The sequence below is a fragment of the Bos javanicus genome, chromosome 11, assembly GCF_032452875.1.
Source record: "Bos javanicus breed banteng chromosome 11, ARS-OSU_banteng_1.0, whole genome shotgun sequence".
NCBI lineage: Eukaryota > Metazoa > Chordata > Mammalia > Artiodactyla > Bovidae > Bos > Bos javanicus.
Window position 1 is genome coordinate 38,419,985 of NC_083878.1, and position 18,761 is coordinate 38,438,745.

At 43.7% G+C, this 18,761-nt stretch overlaps 2 protein-coding genes across 8 annotated transcripts in view; one reads left to right on the forward strand and one right to left on the reverse strand.

Moving 5' to 3' along the window:
- The window catches only part of EFEMP1 (EGF containing fibulin extracellular matrix protein 1), a 69,675-nt gene extending 61,100 nt beyond the window's left edge, over positions 1-8,575 (reverse strand). For 2 of the 5 annotated variants that reach the window (XM_061432419.1, XM_061432416.1), the window contains exons 1-4: positions 8,386-8,500; positions 7,033-7,183; positions 2,748-2,796; positions 2,183-2,584 (exon numbers count right to left, since the gene is read on the reverse strand). In XM_061432419.1, coding sequence (XP_061288403.1) covers positions 2,183-2,584; positions 2,748-2,796; positions 7,033-7,116 — 535 coding nt within the window. In that variant the 5' untranslated portion in view covers positions 7,117-7,183; positions 8,386-8,500. Of the gene's footprint in view, positions 1-2,182; positions 2,585-2,747; positions 2,797-7,032; positions 7,184-8,321; positions 8,346-8,385 lie in introns of those variants that run through there. The other 3 variants (XM_061432414.1, XM_061432418.1, XM_061432417.1) reach the window with 3 other exon arrangements.
- The window catches only part of LOC133257032 (uncharacterized), a 471,344-nt gene that overhangs the window by 246,988 nt on the left and 205,595 nt on the right, over positions 1-18,761 (forward strand). For 2 of the 3 annotated variants that reach the window (XM_061432428.1, XM_061432429.1), the window contains one exon: positions 7,317-7,386. The exons of the other annotated variant lie outside the window; for it this stretch is intronic. The gene's annotated coding sequence lies outside the window, so the exon portion shown is untranslated. The remainder of the gene's footprint in view (positions 1-7,316; positions 7,387-18,761) is intronic. 3 annotated transcript variants of the gene reach the window in all.

Sequence of the window (18,761 nt, forward strand, 5' to 3'; positions counted from 1 at the left end):
TAAGTCATCCAAAAAAACTTTTAACCCTGCTTTTAATGATACAGACCCCCCCAATCGCAAATTGTAGAAATTGGTTGAATTATGCAAAACAGTTTGGGTTGGAAATGCCTCATGTGCACACAATCAATGAATATGTATTTAGCATCTATCATAAGCATTTAAGAGTTTTAGCTTATAACTGAAAAAGAAATTCCCAAAGAAGAAAAGACCTTACTTTGTAAGGTAGTCTAAATCTTTGTTTAAGAAAGATTAAATAGGATTTCATTTTTATTATTCACTTTTTATTATACAGTTTTTACTGTAACCAATGCATGTTGTAAATCCTGAATATGTTTTATTCTAGAACTTCATTTGATTCTAGGCATTCTTCTTGCTTTCAACCACAGCTGTCAATGATGGATCATAAATTAGTTTGTAGTTTCTGATAAATGAATTTACCTGCTTTTTTTCCCTCCTAAGTACCATTCAAACATATGTCTGAAGTATAAAAAATAATTTAATATGTAAGTCAATACTTTAAAACTTTCACCAAACCTTTTCAGTTTCAGGAAAAATACCACCAAACCTTCCAATATAATTATATATTTAAATAATGCAATTAAAAGTTGGTATTTTAAATAAATTCAAGGTATTTTTAAACCAATATTCAGTCAAATACACATACCATACATATATAAAAATATATTTATTTGTAAATATATTTTTATTTATTTATATATATATATATATAAATAACCTCATGAGGTTATCTCTTTGACATAATCCTTAAATTAAATATCTGAATATCAAGCAGATGCTGAAGCATTCATCATCAATATTGGAATTCTGACTCATGACAGTAACACAAAACAGATGCTAATAAGATAGGCACTCTGAAAAGTGACACCATCACAGCATGGCTTAGCTCTTGATGTGGGATACTGAAAATTTGAATGCAAAATATAAAATAATAAAAGTCAGAGCCTGATAGGTTTCCTTACTTCATCTATAAACCATTTAAAATCTACTGTATTTTTATACAGAAGATAAAACTCAACACTCGTGAATAAGGGGCAGCATCCTAGAAGTCCAAAAGATGCTTCTTTCACTTAATATAGCAGCTAGGTGACCCCAGTTGAACCCTTCTGTGTTGAGGGAGGAAGGTGCTCTCTTCTTCACTTATGTAAGTAGAAGGTAAGAACTCCTGGGCCCTTCCTACTGGCCAGTGTGTACAAGGCACTTATGGTGTATATGGGGTGTACCCAGCCAGCACCTGGCAGTGAAAAAGTAGTCTGAAGCTTCTATGGCCACATCAGGCAGATCTAAAAGGGTTTGCTAAGTAGGCAAAGAGGAACAAAATCCCTTAGCACAGTCCAGTTAGTTCATATGCTACACGTCTTCAAAGCCCAAGATTCTTATCAGTTTGCTAGCATGAGTCTACCGGATGTGTATTCTTTGTGAGAATAAACAGAAAAACCCAGGCAGATGGTGCCATGGTGCAAGTGATATAAGTGAAATGTGCTCAAATGAGAGCTTAAGAATAGATATAAGTGTGAGTGGGGGAAGACTCCTTCAAAGGTAATGAGAAGCAGAAGTCCCATTTCTTTATTCCTCAGTGAGGAAAACAAGTCACTGTTAAGTTCAATTAAGAGACCTTAAAGGGGGGCATTTGTGGAGTAGCTTGACAGCACAATTTCAAATTCCAAATGAATAATTTGACTGCTCCTTTTGACAGCTGTGACTCTAGCCCCATCTGTCTGGGTTTGAAGGCTGGCTCTGTACTCACCACCTGTGTGACCCCTGGATCTTAAACTTGGCTGCACACTGGAACCACTTGGGGAGCTTAAAAAAAATACTGATTCCTGGAACCCACCCCAGAGAGTGTTATTTAATTGGGCTGGGGTGTGGTTTGGACATGGAGAAGTTTTAAAGGCTCCCAAGTGACTCTAAATATGTGCAGCTAAGGTTGAGAACCATTGGTGACCTCTCTGAGACAGAGTTTCCTCATGTGTAAAATGATGACGACACGGGCAGCAACTACCTTTTATGATTTTTGTGATGATTGAATATGATAACGCAGGCAAAGCCCTTAGCACAAAGAATGGCAAGGGGGAAGCTCTCAATAAATGAGAGCTGTTGTCTTTCTCACCACAAGGTGCACTTGGGCAAGAACTTTCTCATTAGCATAGAAAGTCAAGCTTACCTTGGCACACGTTATGCTCACTCTGCTCATAGCCTGTTGCACACTGGATCCGGTGAGAAGGGTTGATGGGAATGCGCTGAGGGTCAGCTGGGTTCCGCCGGGTGACAAAGTTATTTCGGCCAGTCTGCACTTCAGCAGCAGCACTGGCGACAAAACCACCCCCAGGCACCACTCCACTGGCAGCGACGCCAGTGGCTGCTACACCCCCAGTGCCTGTACTAGAGGTCGCGGCTGCATTTGCAGCTGCACCCACACCTTCGGCTGCTGGTGTTTCTTGCTGAGGTTGCTCATTGTTGACAATAATCTGGGCTGTTTTAGGAAGGCAGAGGTATCCTCCATAGTGGTTGACACATTTCATTCCACCTTTGCAAGCATCTGGGACAATGTCACATTCATCAATATCTGTGGTGAGTAATAAAATAAGTCAGGAATCTTCTTACAGGGGAAACCGAACATGTAAACACATGCTTACACCTTTTGGGTATAATACAGGTGGGGCATGAAGGACATACTAGATGGGGACAGAGAGCTATGATCAGATGGGAAGTCTTTGAAGCTGGCTCACCTTTGCACTGCTGTCTTACAGGATCCCACTCATATCCATCTGTGCATTGCTGTGAAGAGGAGCCAGGAGACAATTAATTGAGTATCCACTCTCAAAGAAGTCACTCTAAAAGCTTCATATTTATGGCAATAGTCTTGGTACTAGAGTCCCACATAGATGATGAGATGGGTAGTTTAACATTCTGTAGCTTTTTAAAAAAGATACATCTGGGCACTGGACTGCTTCAGGGATCCCTTCTCAATCACCACCTGTCTCAGGTCTTTTGTTGCATTTCCATTGGATCCAGTTGCCCATAACCATCTTGGAATTCCTTTCTGTCTTGATACTAATATTCTGTAATCTCTCTCTCTCTCTTTTTTTTTTTGCTTTACTTGACCCTTCTTCCACATTATAAATTTTACCAAAAAAAAAAAAAAAATCCAACTGAGTTCTTTTATTCAGCCCTTGACTATTCCCCCTCTCTCTAAATCCTCTTAGAACAGTCCAGCACCTGACTTTCCTTATCATTCCTATTCAGTTAAGTCCTGATCTGTCTTCTCATACCATGGCCTGCCTCCCAGCTTCAGTTTCTAAAGGTCCTCTCTAGTTCACTCACTGACAGAACCATCTGTCAAGTACCCTTTCACACCAGGCACCATCCTAGTCCCTGGGAAAGCAAAGATGATTAAGATCTTGTTCCTATTCTCAGGCAGCTCGCAGGCCTGAAGAGGAGACAGACAGGTAGATTAGTTGAAGCAAGATGTCAGGTGTCGTGAGACAAATTCACCTGTGGAAGGAGTGATGGACTCTGTTCAGGACTGTGGGTAGGCATGACAGGGTGGAAAGGAGGGCTTTATGGGCGAAGCTACAAGTGAGTTGGATTTTTTTCCAGAGAGATGTGGTAAGTCTAGGATGAGGGACCACATAAGCAAAGGTGCAAAGCTGGAAGGAGCTACCAGTAGTCCTGGGTGGTTGGAGTGAGATAAGAGAGGTAGGCAGGGCCAAACCTGGGAAGCCTTTCTCTGGAAAGGCCAAGTGGGAACTGAATTTGACCTTGAAGGTCAGTGAATCTCAAGCTTTATTATGCTTAAGAATCACTCTGGTGCTTGTTAAAATGAGATTCCTGGGACCAACCAAAGGCTCTGACTCTGTAGGTCAGGTAGGGGGCATGGAATCTGAATTCCTAACAAGCATTTCAGGTGATTTTGATACAAGTTATCTATGGGCTACTTCTTGAGACATGCTGGTCTAAGTGATGAGGCCTCTGAAGAATTCTTAAGCTCAAGAAAACATCTGATCACATGCAGATTTGAGGAAGAGGTTTCAGGAAGGATTAAGCAAAAGTAGAATAAACAAACAAATAAACTTAAATTCTTCCATAAGAGCCAAGAGTTGCTTGGCAAACAACAGATGCTTGGCAAATAAATAGGTGATTGGAGACAGAGATGATTGGATTGGACAGATATGGATTGGAAGAATCAATATAGTGAAAATGAGTATACTACCCAAAGCAATTTATAGATTCAATGCAAAAAAAAAAGAGACAGAGATGAGTTTAGATATTTTACTGACTTCCGAGACAATAAGGTGAAAACTAAACTCATTTTATTTCCCAAACTAACGCTTCTACTTTTACCAACACTGTCCAAGGCACTATACCACATTTCTCAGGAACCAGAATAACAATTTTAACATCAACTTTTCCATCATTTTCCTTCAAGCTCTGCTGTTTTTGCATCCATTTTTATATCTCCCATGTTGGTGTAAGCCTTCCTGACTTCATGAGAAGGCAAATCTCCTTAGCTGGTCTCCATATCACTGCATTCTGCACACAAGCCTCTATGATAACCTTTCTTTGCTCTCTTGGTTACACTGCTCCTCCATCTAAGAGCTCACAGGGGCCTGTGGACCCCTCATCTTCCACTATTACCATCTTTAGGTTCTCCACACCACCCAGCTCCTTGTCACCTCCTGATCTTGACTTGGTTATGTTCCCTTCTAGTCTTTGATTATGCCACCTTTTCTGATTCAGGTGCCTCTTCAGGCTTTCTAGAATAATTCAAAGTCCTCACTTCCTTCAAGAAGTAGCAGCAAGTTCTAACTCCTTCAATAAGCCAGTCGCTTATTGAAGGCAGCACGTGCTAAGTCGCTTCAGTTGTATCCAAACCTTTGCAACCCTGTGGACGGTAGCCCACCAGGCTCCTCTGTCCATGGGATTCTCCAGGCAAGAATAATAGAGTGGGTTGCCAGTATGAACATTAATTACCTCTGCTTTTGTATTTCTTTAGCAACATGTATAAGCTGCATAATACTTTGTACTTTTCAACAGTACTTTTCTCAAGGTAAATTCCCCAAGGTTAAGGTCTGAAATTTTTTAGTAAACAAATAAGCTTGAATTCTTTTGATAGTGATGAGAATTGCTTATGCACAAGGCAGGTACATGACGAATACATAAGTGAATGGATCCTATCTTTAATATGAAAGGAGAATATGAAGCTATCTTGTGGATATGATCCCATCCTTCTGAAAGGTATCATTCAAGCCAGGCAGAATGGCAGTTCACTTGATAAATTTGTATGCTAAATAGAGGAGACTTGCAGTTTGTTTTAGGTCTTCAGTTCCAGGACATTCAATACGGATCACAATTAAACAAGCCTAGACTGAATTTAGTTTCACCACTCACTGGCTGTGTAGTCTTAATTTAGATACCTCTCTGATCTTTAGTTCTACTAGAAATAAGAGCATGCCACTTAGCTCATACTTTGCTATGAGAATGAAAAGAGATAGTGTCTCCATAGGGAGTTACTAAAAAAATAGTTACATCTTGTCCTTTAACCATGAACTAATAGCCATATACAGTTTAAAAGAGAATAGATTTAATCTTGGCACAGAAAGGGTGCCATATCTGAGAAACCTGGTATAAATGGTGAACCCTAGTTAGCAGTCTTAAAACTACAGTGTCTAAACCACAGGGAACTTTCTCTGCCAAAGATGAGTAAGGTTTAGGTGATTAGCAAAGGGAAGGGAGTACAAGATAAGCAGTTGTAAAAGCAATAAAATCTATTATTACATGAATATAAAAGGGGGTAGCTAATTTAATTTTAACTCCCTAAGAAGGTAGTAAGTTTAGCCCAAAGAACAAAACAATTTCATGTGAAGATAAACAACACATGTATTCATTTCTCTTGCTTTATTTATCTTCAGCAGAGGAAGCAACTACATTTACCATTAAGTTAACAAAATATTTATACTAAACCCCATTTGATTTATAGTTGATCTGGACAACAAGGAACATTTGCCAGATGAATACTAACATTCTAGGGATAATACGGTATCAAAAAGTGAGATAATGTTTATTATCAGTAATTAACATTAGCTCACTTTTAGAGTTTTATTTTCAAAAATCTTCGAAATTCTTTTGAGTAAGATTACTTAATTTTAAGTTGGGAGCAAGTAGAAAAATATGGTTTTCATATTCTGATCCAGGACAAACGTCATTTGCCTCAAAACACTGATTAAAGACTAGAAAACACAAAACAGAGGTGCAAACAAACTCACCAGAAGTGAGGCAAGCACTGCTCTGTTCTCACCATCCATTCTGGGCAGTGGTGGGGAGGGGTGGTTAGATGATGATATTTTCAATACTTTATTCAATGTTGATTGACTCATACAATTAGCTAATTAATAAAGATTACTTGGAAATATCAGATATGCTAATCAGAAAATACAAAACCAAATTTCACACAATGCATTTTACCAAATACTGCATCCTGGTAACACATGTCTATCTGAGTGGCATTTATATGAGCTATCAGTTAGATTGTAAGTGAATAATAGCCTTTATAAAGTCGAGAAAATCCACTTACATGAGAACATAAGTCACATGCACAAATGAGGTGAAGGGCTTTTATGATATTTAACATTCCTATTTGAGTCTTACTCCTTGAGTTCTGGTTTTATCTGCATGTATATAGTAATTCATGTTTTCCAAAGACTTATACTCATTAATATGCTGAATGTTTCATAAACATGTAGCTTACTTTGATTTTTGTTTTAAAGGAGTTTCCCTTTTTGGCCTTGCATAAATCCTTACATTTTGGTCCCTATCTCAAATGGGGATCTAAATGAACTTTTGAAAGGACAGGCTATTTACAACATATCTTAAACGTGAACCTTGTTAACGCTGGTTTAATTTATTACCCTCTGCAGAGAATAGCCCACATAGACTGGCAGGACTGGATAAAGTCTCCCTTGTGCCACAGAATCCCACTGAACCACAGTTATCTCAAATTCCATCACCCCTTACCGTGTACGTGATGGTTTCTTCAGTGTCCTGTGACTTGACCAACGCCAGAGTCAGCATAGTTAGGAAAAGGGCTTTCAACATCATGAATCTCAAATAAAACACAGTACAAACCGATGCTTAGCATCCGCAGCGGAGGAAAATAAAACTTCAGCTGTAAAGTAACAAGCAAGCAAGGTAGAGAAGGTGGAGAAAGCTGAGGCTCCTTCATACACAACTTCTTCTAATCTACTTCTCATCTCCCCACCCCCTCCTCAACTTTCCCTTGGCCAAACGGGACACCAAAGGCTGAAGACGACTGCAGAATTACATTTGGATTTACACTGTCCGGCTACGAATATACACAAAAGCTGTAAGGTAAGCAATTTACACTGCACCTACAATAGGCTCGAGAAAGGGGGTGAAAGAGAAAGAATACAGGGTAATTAATTTCAAAGGTGACGGTGCATTTTTTTTCCGAGGGTGGAAGTGGGGCAGCAAATCTCATATTCCTTTGAACGTTAAGGCTTTCCCTATAAGCTCACCTCCAGCTAGTTATCAGATCAGATCAGTCGCTCATTAAGTTCCTTGCAAAGTTCAGCAGAAAAACTTGTGAACCAATATGAATTATCTTGGCTTCTTCTTTTTTTTTTTTTTTTAAACAAAATACCACAGCGAAACTCCGGAGCAATCTCCTCCCATAGTAAAATACCTGCCCTTCAGAACTCCTCACATTCCCCAGCGCAAACTCTCCAAGTGGCATTTCCACGCGTTCTCTGTGAGCAGCTTTGTTTAAAAGCCCCAGGTGGTGTTGAGGAGCAGCCCAAGCGTCTAGTTCCCTCGCGCCTTACGGGTGTCTCGGTCCCCGAAATGCTACCTTCAGGATCCGGTCTCCCTAAGGCCAGAACTGGGGAACCACACCGCAGCCCGAAGTACCAGTTTCAGGGCGGCCGGCCAGGCGTCCTCAGGGAGGCGAGGTCCCCTTTCTTAAAAGTATGTTAACAGGCGGCTGTCTCTGGGGAGCTGCTTAGTGCTCCAGCTTCTAACCAGTTCCTGTGAAATCCAGGTGCGGCTTAAATCTCACACACTGGCCCCCTGAAAGTTTCAAAACTTCGTTTGCGGGCAAAGCCCTGTCGGTTGATTGTCGGCACGCACACACATGCCCATCCAAACAGATGTCACCTAATGCTCGCACATCCTGACAGATCGCATTCCGAGACCTCACACCTCCACCTCCCTCTCTGCCTGAAAGATCCTGCACTGTGTGGGGGCAGTTCTCAGGTCCACTGCACCCCTCAGGTCACCCCACTTACTCCTCAGCGCGCGGCCACGCGGGCACGGGGTGCGCTGGTGTGACCCCCGCTCCGGGGTTCCTACCTGCGCGGCCGCGCTGCGCTCCGGGCCCGGGCAGCGAGGGGAGAGCGCAGGGGAGGGCAGCCCCGTGGGTCTGAACTGGCGAGGTCTGGCAGCGGCGCGGCGGCAGGAGGAGGAGGAGAAAAGGAGGGAAAGGGGAGGGCGAAGGGGGGCGGAGGAGAGAGCTGAGGGAGGCGCAAGGGCTGAGCTGAGCGCAGCAAACCCAGAGGGGAGGGCGCGCTGCGCAGCTGGGTCTGCGCCCCTACCTCCGAGGGCGCCTGCCCGCCCCTCCCAGCCCCTCACCCTTAGTTCCCAGACGCGCCGGAACTCTAGGCAGAAGATGGCACGTTTGGCATGTGATGTTTGGGATATGAATAGGCCTTGGTGATGCTCCAGCCTCCCAGGCAATTTCTCGTGCCCCGCGGAGTGGAAAACTGCTCTCCTAGAGAGCTTGCGAGCGTCCTGAGAAATTGCTTAAAAAAAAAAAAAAAAGTGAATCCTAGGAAAGTAAATTAACCCCATTTATAGGACTAGTTCTTTCGCCTTTTCTTTAAGATATATATATATATATTTTTTTTGGTGGGAGGAGGGGATAGGGGAGTGTCTACTTCCTAAAATATAGAAAAAGAGCATTCGTAATGTTGTAGCCATGCGTTCCGGGAAACAAACTCACTCAGAAGGACAATGCAGATAGTGGAATGCTGTTTGTTACACTGGTGGGCCCAAGGCAGAGTCTCCTCTTAGCCAAGGACCTTGACCAGTTTTTCTGAAAACCTTCTATACCCTAAGAGTAGGTACCCAAATCCACTTCCCCCAATTCCCTGAAAGTAGTCTGAACAAAGGAAAAGAAAGATACAAAGTTAACCTGTGATTCATATGCCTTAAGCCTAGGTAGTTAGTGAAGTGAAAGTGAAGTCGCTTAGTCATGTCCAACTCTTAACGACCCCATGGACTGCAGCCTACCAGGCTCCTCCATCCATGGGATTTTCCAGGCAAGAGTACTGGAGTGGGGTGCCATTGCCTTCTCTGCTAGGTAGTTAACAGTGGACAATTATCAATAGGCCTGTGGTCATACCCAAAAAGCATAATAGTAGTTATGATTCTATTCAGTTACACAGATAATTAGGGTATTCTTTTAGGCAACAGAGAGTCTAGGTACAAGCCCTGGGGCTCTTCCATCCAGTGGGCCTGGTTTTCCAGTTGGTATATCATTTCCATAGATACTGGGCATATAGCTCAAAGTCCACAATCCAGCCCAAGATGGAGTCCTGCTTTCAAGATGGAGCCTGTTCTGTCTGTTTCCTCCTTCATTCCCTTTTCTTGATGCTCTTAACTCATATGAGCATCATTCATAGGGATATATTGCGCCCTGACTCTCCGACCTCCAATTTGGGAGAACGACATCAACCTTTGGGTTACAAAGTTCATAATACATTGTAAAATAAAGAGTTCACAAGGCAGAACTATCAAGGCAACTATAACAATGGTAAATATAGTTTTCCACCAATCACCCTTCATCCAAGATAGGACCGAAGTCCAAAAGGAAGATTATCATCAGACATAACTTTTAACCGACCTTTCATGTCATCTAGGGTGGCTGATACATAGCCAGATAAATCAGGAATGTATGCACAACATTCAACTTTAACTATAGCACCAGTCCCTCTCTGTACTGAAACTATGGTTAGTCTCAAGATGATACCAGCAAGTCCTTGTAGCAGCAGTTGATTGTAGAGCTTCATCTCTTCTTCTTCTTTAAGATGCTCTTGGGTTCATGGGGATCAGTGGGGTCCTTCTGTGTAGTCCACTCGGTGTCCTCTGGGTCTGCATGGTATGCTCTCTTCACGCTCGTGTGATAGATCCAGGGAGTGACACCTGCAACTTTAACTGCCGTAGGGGTGGTTAGAACAACAGTATATGGACCCTTCCAATGTGCCGCCAAGGAGTCGTGTTTCCAGTCCTTGACCACACCTGATCCCCAAGCACAAATTCGTGAATCTGTTCCCCAAGGGGGAATGGCACCCTTTCTTGTATAAACTTCATTACCTGATTTATTACCTTACCCAGTTGTTCCATCTGCTGTGAAATCCCATCTTCTCTTACCTGAGGCAAATTTTTTATTATGGGAGGGGGCCTCCCATATACAGTTTTGTCTCAAGATGATACCAGCAAGTTCTTGTAGCAGCAGTTGATTGTAGAGCTTCATCTCTTCTTCTTTAAGATGCTCTTAAAGAAGAGACGAGCCATGGGACTGTGGGGTCATCGTGAGTCTGAGCAGAGCCGTCAGAAACAAGTCCACCCAGGAACAGTCAGTCTCTGAGATCCACTTGGAGAGTGTCTCTTTAAGTGTCCGGTTGGTTCCTTCCACCACCCCAGAACTCTGGGGCCTATATGCTGTATGTAATTTCCACTTGATGTTTACAGTTTTGCTTACTTGTTATACTAAATCAGCTATGAAAGCTGGGCCATTGTCCGATCCAATGCTGGTAGGAAATCCAAATCTGGGAACTATCTCCCTAAGCAGGCACCAGGCTACTTTTGATGCTCTTTCAGTCTGGGTAGGAAAAGCTTCTACCCATCCCGAGAACGTACATACTACGACCAGCAGGTAATGGTAGTATTGGTGAGGTTTCTTTTCAGTGAAGTCCACTTCCAGGTGTTCAAACGGCAGCATGCCTTTTACCTGAATCCTTGGAGGTTTCTGTCTTTACCAAGAGGCAGCATTGACCTGTGAGCAGGCAATGCAGTTCTGAGAGTTTGTCCTGTATAGGGAAGAGAGGCAAGGAACCAAGAAATATTTTCGAATTAGCTCTTCCAGTTTATCATGGCCTAGATGGGTCGCTTGGTGTGTTTGGCTTACCAGAGTGGGTGCCAGCTCCTCTGGTACCAATAATTTGCCACTTGGCAATTCCCACCATCCCTTTTCAGTCTTGATGGCCCCTTCTGCTTTGGCTAGTTGGTTTTGGGCTTCAGTGTATTTTGGAGAGTCTAGCGTTAGCTCAGTTATCTCCGCCAAAATGGAAGCTTTAATAGGGATTTCACTTGTCACAAGCCCTTGGCTGCTTGTTTAGCGGTCTTATCTGCCAGTCTGTTCCCTGAGCCCGGGGGGTATCCTCTTTTTGACGTCCTCAGCAGTGTATGACTGCAACCCTTTCTGGTTCCCAGGCAGCATCTAATAGGGCCTTGATTTCTTCCTTATTTTTAATATCTTTTTCACTGGCTGTCAAAGGCCTCTCTCCTTATACAGAGCCCTGTAATGTGGCAAAAGCATACCTGCAGTCTGTGTAAATGTTTGTCTTCTTACCTTTTGACAGCTGGAGGGCCTGGATTAGAGCATATAGTTCGGCCTATTGAGTGGACCAGTGTGATGGCAGAGAGCTAGCCTCAACGATGGTTTCTTCCATGACTACTGCCTATCCCGACAGTCATTGTCCTTGTTTCACCAGGCTGGTGCTGTTGGTGTACAGGACCAAATCTGGGTCCAGGATTGGCTGGTCTCTCAAGTCAGGTCTGCTGGCATATTTCCTTGCAATCATGTGAGGGCCCACCTTCTCCCACAAGAAAGAGAGTAGCCAGATTCAGGGCCTGACAAGGCTCAGTAGTAACATGGGGGTTCTCACATAACAGTCCCTGGTATTGAGTAATCCGGGATGTTGACAGCCATTCATGGGGGTCCCCTTGCAGGAGAATGTTGACCTCATGTGGGACTTTTACGAACAAATCTTGGCCCAAAGTCCGCTTGGTTGCCTCCCGGACCAGTAAGACAACTGCAGCAACTGCACATAAGCATCCCAGCCACCCAGTGGCAACATTGTCCAGCTGATTAGAGAAAAGTCACTGGTCTGTCCCATGTCCCCATAGTCTGGGACAACACTCCCATAGCCACCTTGTCCTTTTCAGTCACGTAAAGAGTAAATGGCTTAGCAAGGTCTGGCAGGCCCAAGGCAGGTGCTGACATAATTGTACTGGGTTTGAGTTCTATTACCAGTGGGACTTGTTTTGCAAGCCTGGGGTGGGTTGTCTTCTGCGCAGACCCCAGGGAATTGTTGAGTTAACTGTCTCTCTTGACTGTTTAGCCTGTCTGGTGTCCCTTCCGGGAGATCGTGCAACCTCCATTCATCTTGAGGGGTTACCGAGAGGAAGAGTAGATAGGTGGTTGAGCCCACTCGAACAGTGGGTCTTTTGTGGGGGGTAAGGTCACTTGTACCCCCAATTTAGACAGCAAGTCTCTTCCTAACAAAGGTACTGGGCATTCAGGGATGTATAAAAATTCATGAGTCACTGGGTGTCCCCCCATCTGACATTTTCAGGGTAGGCTGGAGACACAAAGGCTGCATTTACCACCATCTGAGACCCAGCAGCCTCTGGCTGGGTCCATTGGCATATTAAGTCTATAGGCCTCTCACAGTCTTTCGCAGAACTCAGAGGGTGATTCGCTTTCCCTTTGAATCACTTTGGAGGGTTTTGTGGTACTCATAGCTTTTTGGGCCCCCTTCTTGACACCTTGTAAAATAGTCACCCAATATCTCTCCAGGTGGCCCCTCCCTTCCTCTCTGTTACAGTCCCAACTGGGCCTCTTATCAGGGGTGGCTAGTTCTGCCCACCACTGCGGGTTTGTGGTACCCTCAGGTACCATTTCTCGTAACCATTTTCTGGCCTCAGTTAGGATCCTGTGTCTGTCCTCAGTGCTGAAAAGGGAGACTAGTAGTTGGATTATGTCATCCTATGTAGGGCGGTGGGTTCGAAAAATAGTCTCCATTAGCCTAATCATGGCTTGTGGCTCCCCCATGCTACGGTGGAGTGTGTCTCTGCCAGTTTAATATTTCGGTAGAGGAAAATGGCTGGTAATAATAGGCTACAGGGGGCGGATGGCAGTGCCCCCTGCGTCCTGAACTGGAGGCTACTGTAGCTCTCTGAGGGGCATCTGTAGTGGGGTTCTTTCCCCCTGTTCCTTGGCAGAGCATAGCCTCTGTCTAATTGCTGTGTTTTCTTCCCCCTTCCCATCAGTACTTACTGGGAGAGGTGGATACAATCTAGGAGGTTCAGCTGAGGTGGAATTCTGGGGGCGTTGATTAGAGGTCTCTATTGCTGGGATTGGAGCCTGCCGAAATGGCGGCTCTATGAACTCTGGGAGAGCTGGTGGAAGAGCAGTGGCTGCTGCAGGAACTTCACCTGGCCCTGGATTGGTCAGTAAGGCGGCCTCTGGACCTGGTGGAACACTGGGAGGCAGGCACGTCATTATCCAGTATGTGGGAGGAGTCAGGTCATCCCTGTCCAAATCCTGTAGAATTTCCTTTTTTATCATCAGTCAATTTTTGTGCCATTAATATTTTTCCCTTTCCCTTCTGGATACAGAACCTTGTCCAAGTAGGAGGGTCTTGAGCTAACCCTAACCATGAGTCAATATATGGATATTGATCCAGGTGTCCTGGCTCTCCTGTGACTACTGTATAGACTGCTTCCACTATTTTAAAGTTCATGGTGTTCTCTGGTGGCCATCCTACTCCCATAGGGGGCCATTCGACCTCACAGAGTATGTGGAGGCAGTTAGGCTTCATCTTCACCCCATAGTCTCCTCAAAATCCCTTATTTAAATTTTTAATCATGCACTCCAATACAGTTGCCTTAGATTCACTTCCCCCCATCTTGCTTACCTTCTCGGACCTTCTTCTACTTTTCCTTTTCGTCTGTCTACAAAGTTCTCAGTACCCTATGTACTTCTGATATTTCCACTCAATGACACTTAAATTGCCATTCTGCCTCCTTCCTATTTGAGGTGAGAAGAGCCTTACCTGCCAGATCCCAGAGGGAGAAGGGGGATTGGCTTGTCTCACCTGCCGGTCAGCACAGCCAAACCAGAACACCACGTGATCCAAGACTGTTTCTCCCTTAACTTTTAAAGTCCATTCTTCCTTGGTGGGCTTGATCAGGTGTGGATGAAAATACAGATGGGTTAAATATCCCACGTCCCAGGCCATCTCCAGAAAAGCCAATTTGTACTCACTTATGTATCCCCTTCCTTCTAGCATGACAGTTCCGAGGGGGTCAAGAATTTCTAGCAGATGGGACACCTCCTTGGGAAGGGCAGAATCAGTTCAGTTCAATCACTCAGTCGTGTCCGACTCTTTGTGACCCCATGAATTGCAGCATGCCAGGCCTCCCTGTCCATCACCAACTCCAAGAGTTCACTCAAGCTCATGTCCATCAAGTCGGTGATGCCATCCAGCCATCTCATCCTCTGTCATCCCCTTCTCCTCCTGCCCTCAATCCCTTCCAGCATCAGGGTCTTTTCCAAGGAGTCAACTCTTCGCATGAGGTGGCCAAAGTACTGGAGTTTCAGCTTTAGCATCATTCTTTCCAAAGAACACCCAGATCTGATCTCCTTTAGAATGCACTGACTGGATCTCCTTGCAGTCCAAGGAACTCTCAAGAGTCTTCTCCAACACCACAGTTCAAAAGCATCAGTTCTTTGGCGCTCAGCTTTCTTCACAGTCCAACTTTTAAATCCATACATGACCACTGGAAAAACCATAGCCTTGACTAGATGGACCTTTGTTGGCAAAGTATTGCCTCTGCTTTTGAATATGCTATCTAGGTTGGTCATAACTTTCCTTCCAAGGAGTAAGTGTCTTAATTTCATGGCTGCAATCACCATCTGCAGTGATTTTGGAGCCCTCCAAAATAAAGTCTGACGCTGTTTCCACTGTTTCCCCATCTATTTCCCATGAAGTGAGGGCAGAATACGAGCACACAAAAACCAAGTTTCTTCTCCTAAAAATCCCCTGGCAATTGCTTGGTAATAATTTTCCCCAAGACGGCGTGGACACCACGTCCTAAATGACCTTCACAAATTTCCTTCCTAAGCCCTAACACATTCGTCAACCTGTGTACCAAGAAATCGTTGCCACCTACCTATTCTAGGCTCCGTCTGTGCTCCTTCTAATCCCTCCCAGGGGGGTGATCAGGCCCCCTTTTCCACCCTACCGGGTGGGCTCCTCCTCACCTGAGTGCTCAGTTCCCCTGCTGCCGTCCACTACCCGTTAACATGAAAGGTCCGGGCATTGAGAAGCAGAATCCTTCCAGAAGGGCGAGGCGCCTTCCCCCCTCTAGAAGATTCGAGCCGCAAGGCCTTGGAGTAGTCCCAAATGGGACTTGACTCCTCAAAGTGAGGGGTTTCCCGGCCCATGCACCAAATGTTGTAGCCATGTGTCCTGGGAAACAAACTCACTCAGAAGGACAATGCAGATAGTGGAGTGCAGTTTATTATACTGGTGGGCCCAAGGCAGAGTCTCCTCTTAGCCAAGGACCCTGCCAGTTTTTCTGAAAACCTTCTATACCCTAAGTGTACGTGCCCAAACCCACTTCCCCCAATTCCCTGAAAGTAGTCTGAACAAAGGAAAAGAAAGATACAATCAAAGTTAACCCATGATTCATATGCCTTAAGCCTAGGTAGTTAACAGTGGACAATTATCAATAGGCCTGTGGTCATACCCCAAAAAGCACAATAGAAGTTATGATTCTATTCGGTTACACAGATAATTAGGGTATTCTTTTAGGCAACAGAGAGTCTAGGTATGAGCCCTGGGGCTCTTCCAACTGGAAAACCAGGGGGCCTGGTTTTCCAGTTGGTATATCGTTTCCATAGATACTGGGCATATAGCTCAAAGTCCACAATCCGGCCCAAGATGGAGTCCTGCTTTCAAGATGGAGCCTGTTCTGTTTCCTCCTTCAATTCAACAAATATTTGTGACTTACTGTGTGCCAGGTGTTGGGAATAGGCCAAGTAGAACTCACACAAAATTGTGAGGTTGTGTTGTTTTTGGTCTTTCAACCACACACCCCCCTCCCCCCACCCATGCCTTTATCATCTACTGCTTTTCTTCTCTCCACTGGTTCATTTATGGGAGTCCCCAACATTGGTCATTCAAAATTGGATATTTTGCTCTCACCTTTCATACTAATGGTGGAATTTCAGGAATTTGGAGAGAAAAAGAAAAATTTTTTTCTGGCTTCTTCAAGTCATACCACACAGATTGTGGCTATCTTTGAACGCTCCAACTCTAAAGTCAGATTAATAGTTTGCCTCCAAGGCAGTTATGACTTCTAAAGAAAATAGTTTCATGAATGAAACAATATGCAAGCTGAAGTTGTTGACTCAGCACCCCCTCAGCAGGGGCAGAGGCTCCGCCCAACAGCTCCTTCTCCTTCCCTGCAGACCAAAGGGCATCAAATGATAGGGAATGCAAGAGAGAGAGAGCGGCTGTGGGTGGGGGGGTGGGGGGGCGGGGGGGGGAGGGGGAGCCTCTGTCCTTATCTGTTGTGTATGTAGTAGGTTGCCAAACTTGCCAGTTTGGTTGCAAGCCACACAGCAGTGGACAAGATCAGAGGAGCTTCACCACCCTGATGCTTCACCATAGTTATTTTAGTGTACGGGGTTTTGGTAATAGTATTGAAGATTTTGGTGCCAGAATTTCCATTTTTGTTTCCCCAGTCATTATTGACCTCCAAACTTTAGTAAATTGTATCTTTGCTTTTGTACAGTAAGAAGTTCTGTCTAGACATTTTATTCTACTTTTTGAGTTCTTTTTACCTATCTTCAGCCTTTTCCCCAGGAAAAAGGGGGGTTAAAACCCCCAAATTTCTATCTCCAGCCAGGAATTGTTCCTGTACATCCAACTCCTGACCTGCTATCTTCATTTGTGCACCTAATGGACATTTCAAACTGAACAGTCTGCTGACTTTCACCCTTCTTCCCGACCTTCTCTACCTACCTGCTTCACCATCTTAATGAACAGCAATTTCATCTTTCCATTTGCTTAGATCCAAGATCACAGAGTCATCCGTGGCTTCTCTTCTTTCTTACACACCCTGCATTCAGTTCTTCAGAAAACTCTGTTGGCTCCATCTTTAAACTGTATCCAGAACTGAACAACTTCTCATTACTTATTTCATGACCATGATGGCCTCTGCTGCCACCATCTTCCACACAAATTATTTTAGCCTCCTTATCTTTCTCCTTACTTATACCCTCGCTCCTCTGCAGCCATTTCTCAGCAGAAGTTCATGTACATGGAATCCTAGAACATGTACATTTTTGCATCTGGCTTCCTTCACTCAGCATACTTTTGAGATGCATCCTAGCTGTTAGGTATATCAGAAGTTCACTCCTTTTTAATTAATGAGTATTGTTCCACTGTGTGGATATACCCTGGTTTGTCTATCTGTTCACCTGTGGATGGGTATTTGGATTGTTTGTGAATAAAGCCATCATGGACATTTAATGTAGAAATCTTTGTGTGGACATATATTTTCCCTTCATTTAGATAAATACTTAGAGGTGGAATCTCTGGGTCATATGGTACAGGTATGTTTAACTTCATAAGAAAGTGCCAAAGTATTTCCCAAAGTAGCCATACCACTTTACATTCCTACCAGCAGTATGTGAAACTCTGTGATATTGTCAGCAACTTATAATGCTAGCCATTTTATGGCAGGTGTGTAAGTGGCAGCTCATTTTGGTTTTATATTATGTTTCTCTGATATCTAATGATACTGAACTTTTTTATATGCTCATTATCCATCATTATGTCTTCTTTTGTGAAGAGCCCATTCAAATCTTTATTTCTTTATTTTTGTTTTTTGTCTTATTAGTAGTAAGAACTTTTTAAAAAATACAAGTTCTCCCTGCAAGTTCTTTGTCAGATTTTTGAATGTTTTCTCCCAGTCTTTGTTTTGCCTTTTCATTCTCTTAATGCTGTTTTTTTGGGAGCAAACATTTTTAAATTTGATGAAGTCTAACATTAATTTTTTCTTTTTTGTTTTGACCTCTTTATTTACTATTTACAAAATCTTACCTTTGGGAAATCTTGTAAGTGCTATAAGCCTCAGTTCCTGCTTCTATAAAATGGGAAGGATAACACACTTTCTTTCTTAAGGTTGTGGGGACTAGGTAAGAAACTCATGGTAAATATCAAATACATGTGAATGATTGTTCTGAGATATTAGAATATATAGTGTGATGGGCTATAGTAGACTATTCCTCCATCTTAACCCAGGATTCTTTAGGTATTCCTTACAATAGGGCATCTCCCGACAGGTATAAGGTAATGAAATCAGCAATGGCATTCTCTGGCTGTTGTTTCAGGGTAGCCCATCGTCCCACCTCAACCAATCAGAACTGAGGGGAAGGATTTCTTTCCTAGGTGAAAGGTCTCCTAAGCCCACACTGGAGAACAGTGTAGCCCTTAGCAAAATTTTACTATTGCTCCCTTTTTAAATGGAGAAGGAAATGGCAACCCACTCCAGTACTCTTGCCTGGAAAATCCCATGGACAGAGGAGCCTGGTAAGCTACAGTCCATGGGGTCACAAAGAGTCAGACATGATTGACTGACTTCACTTT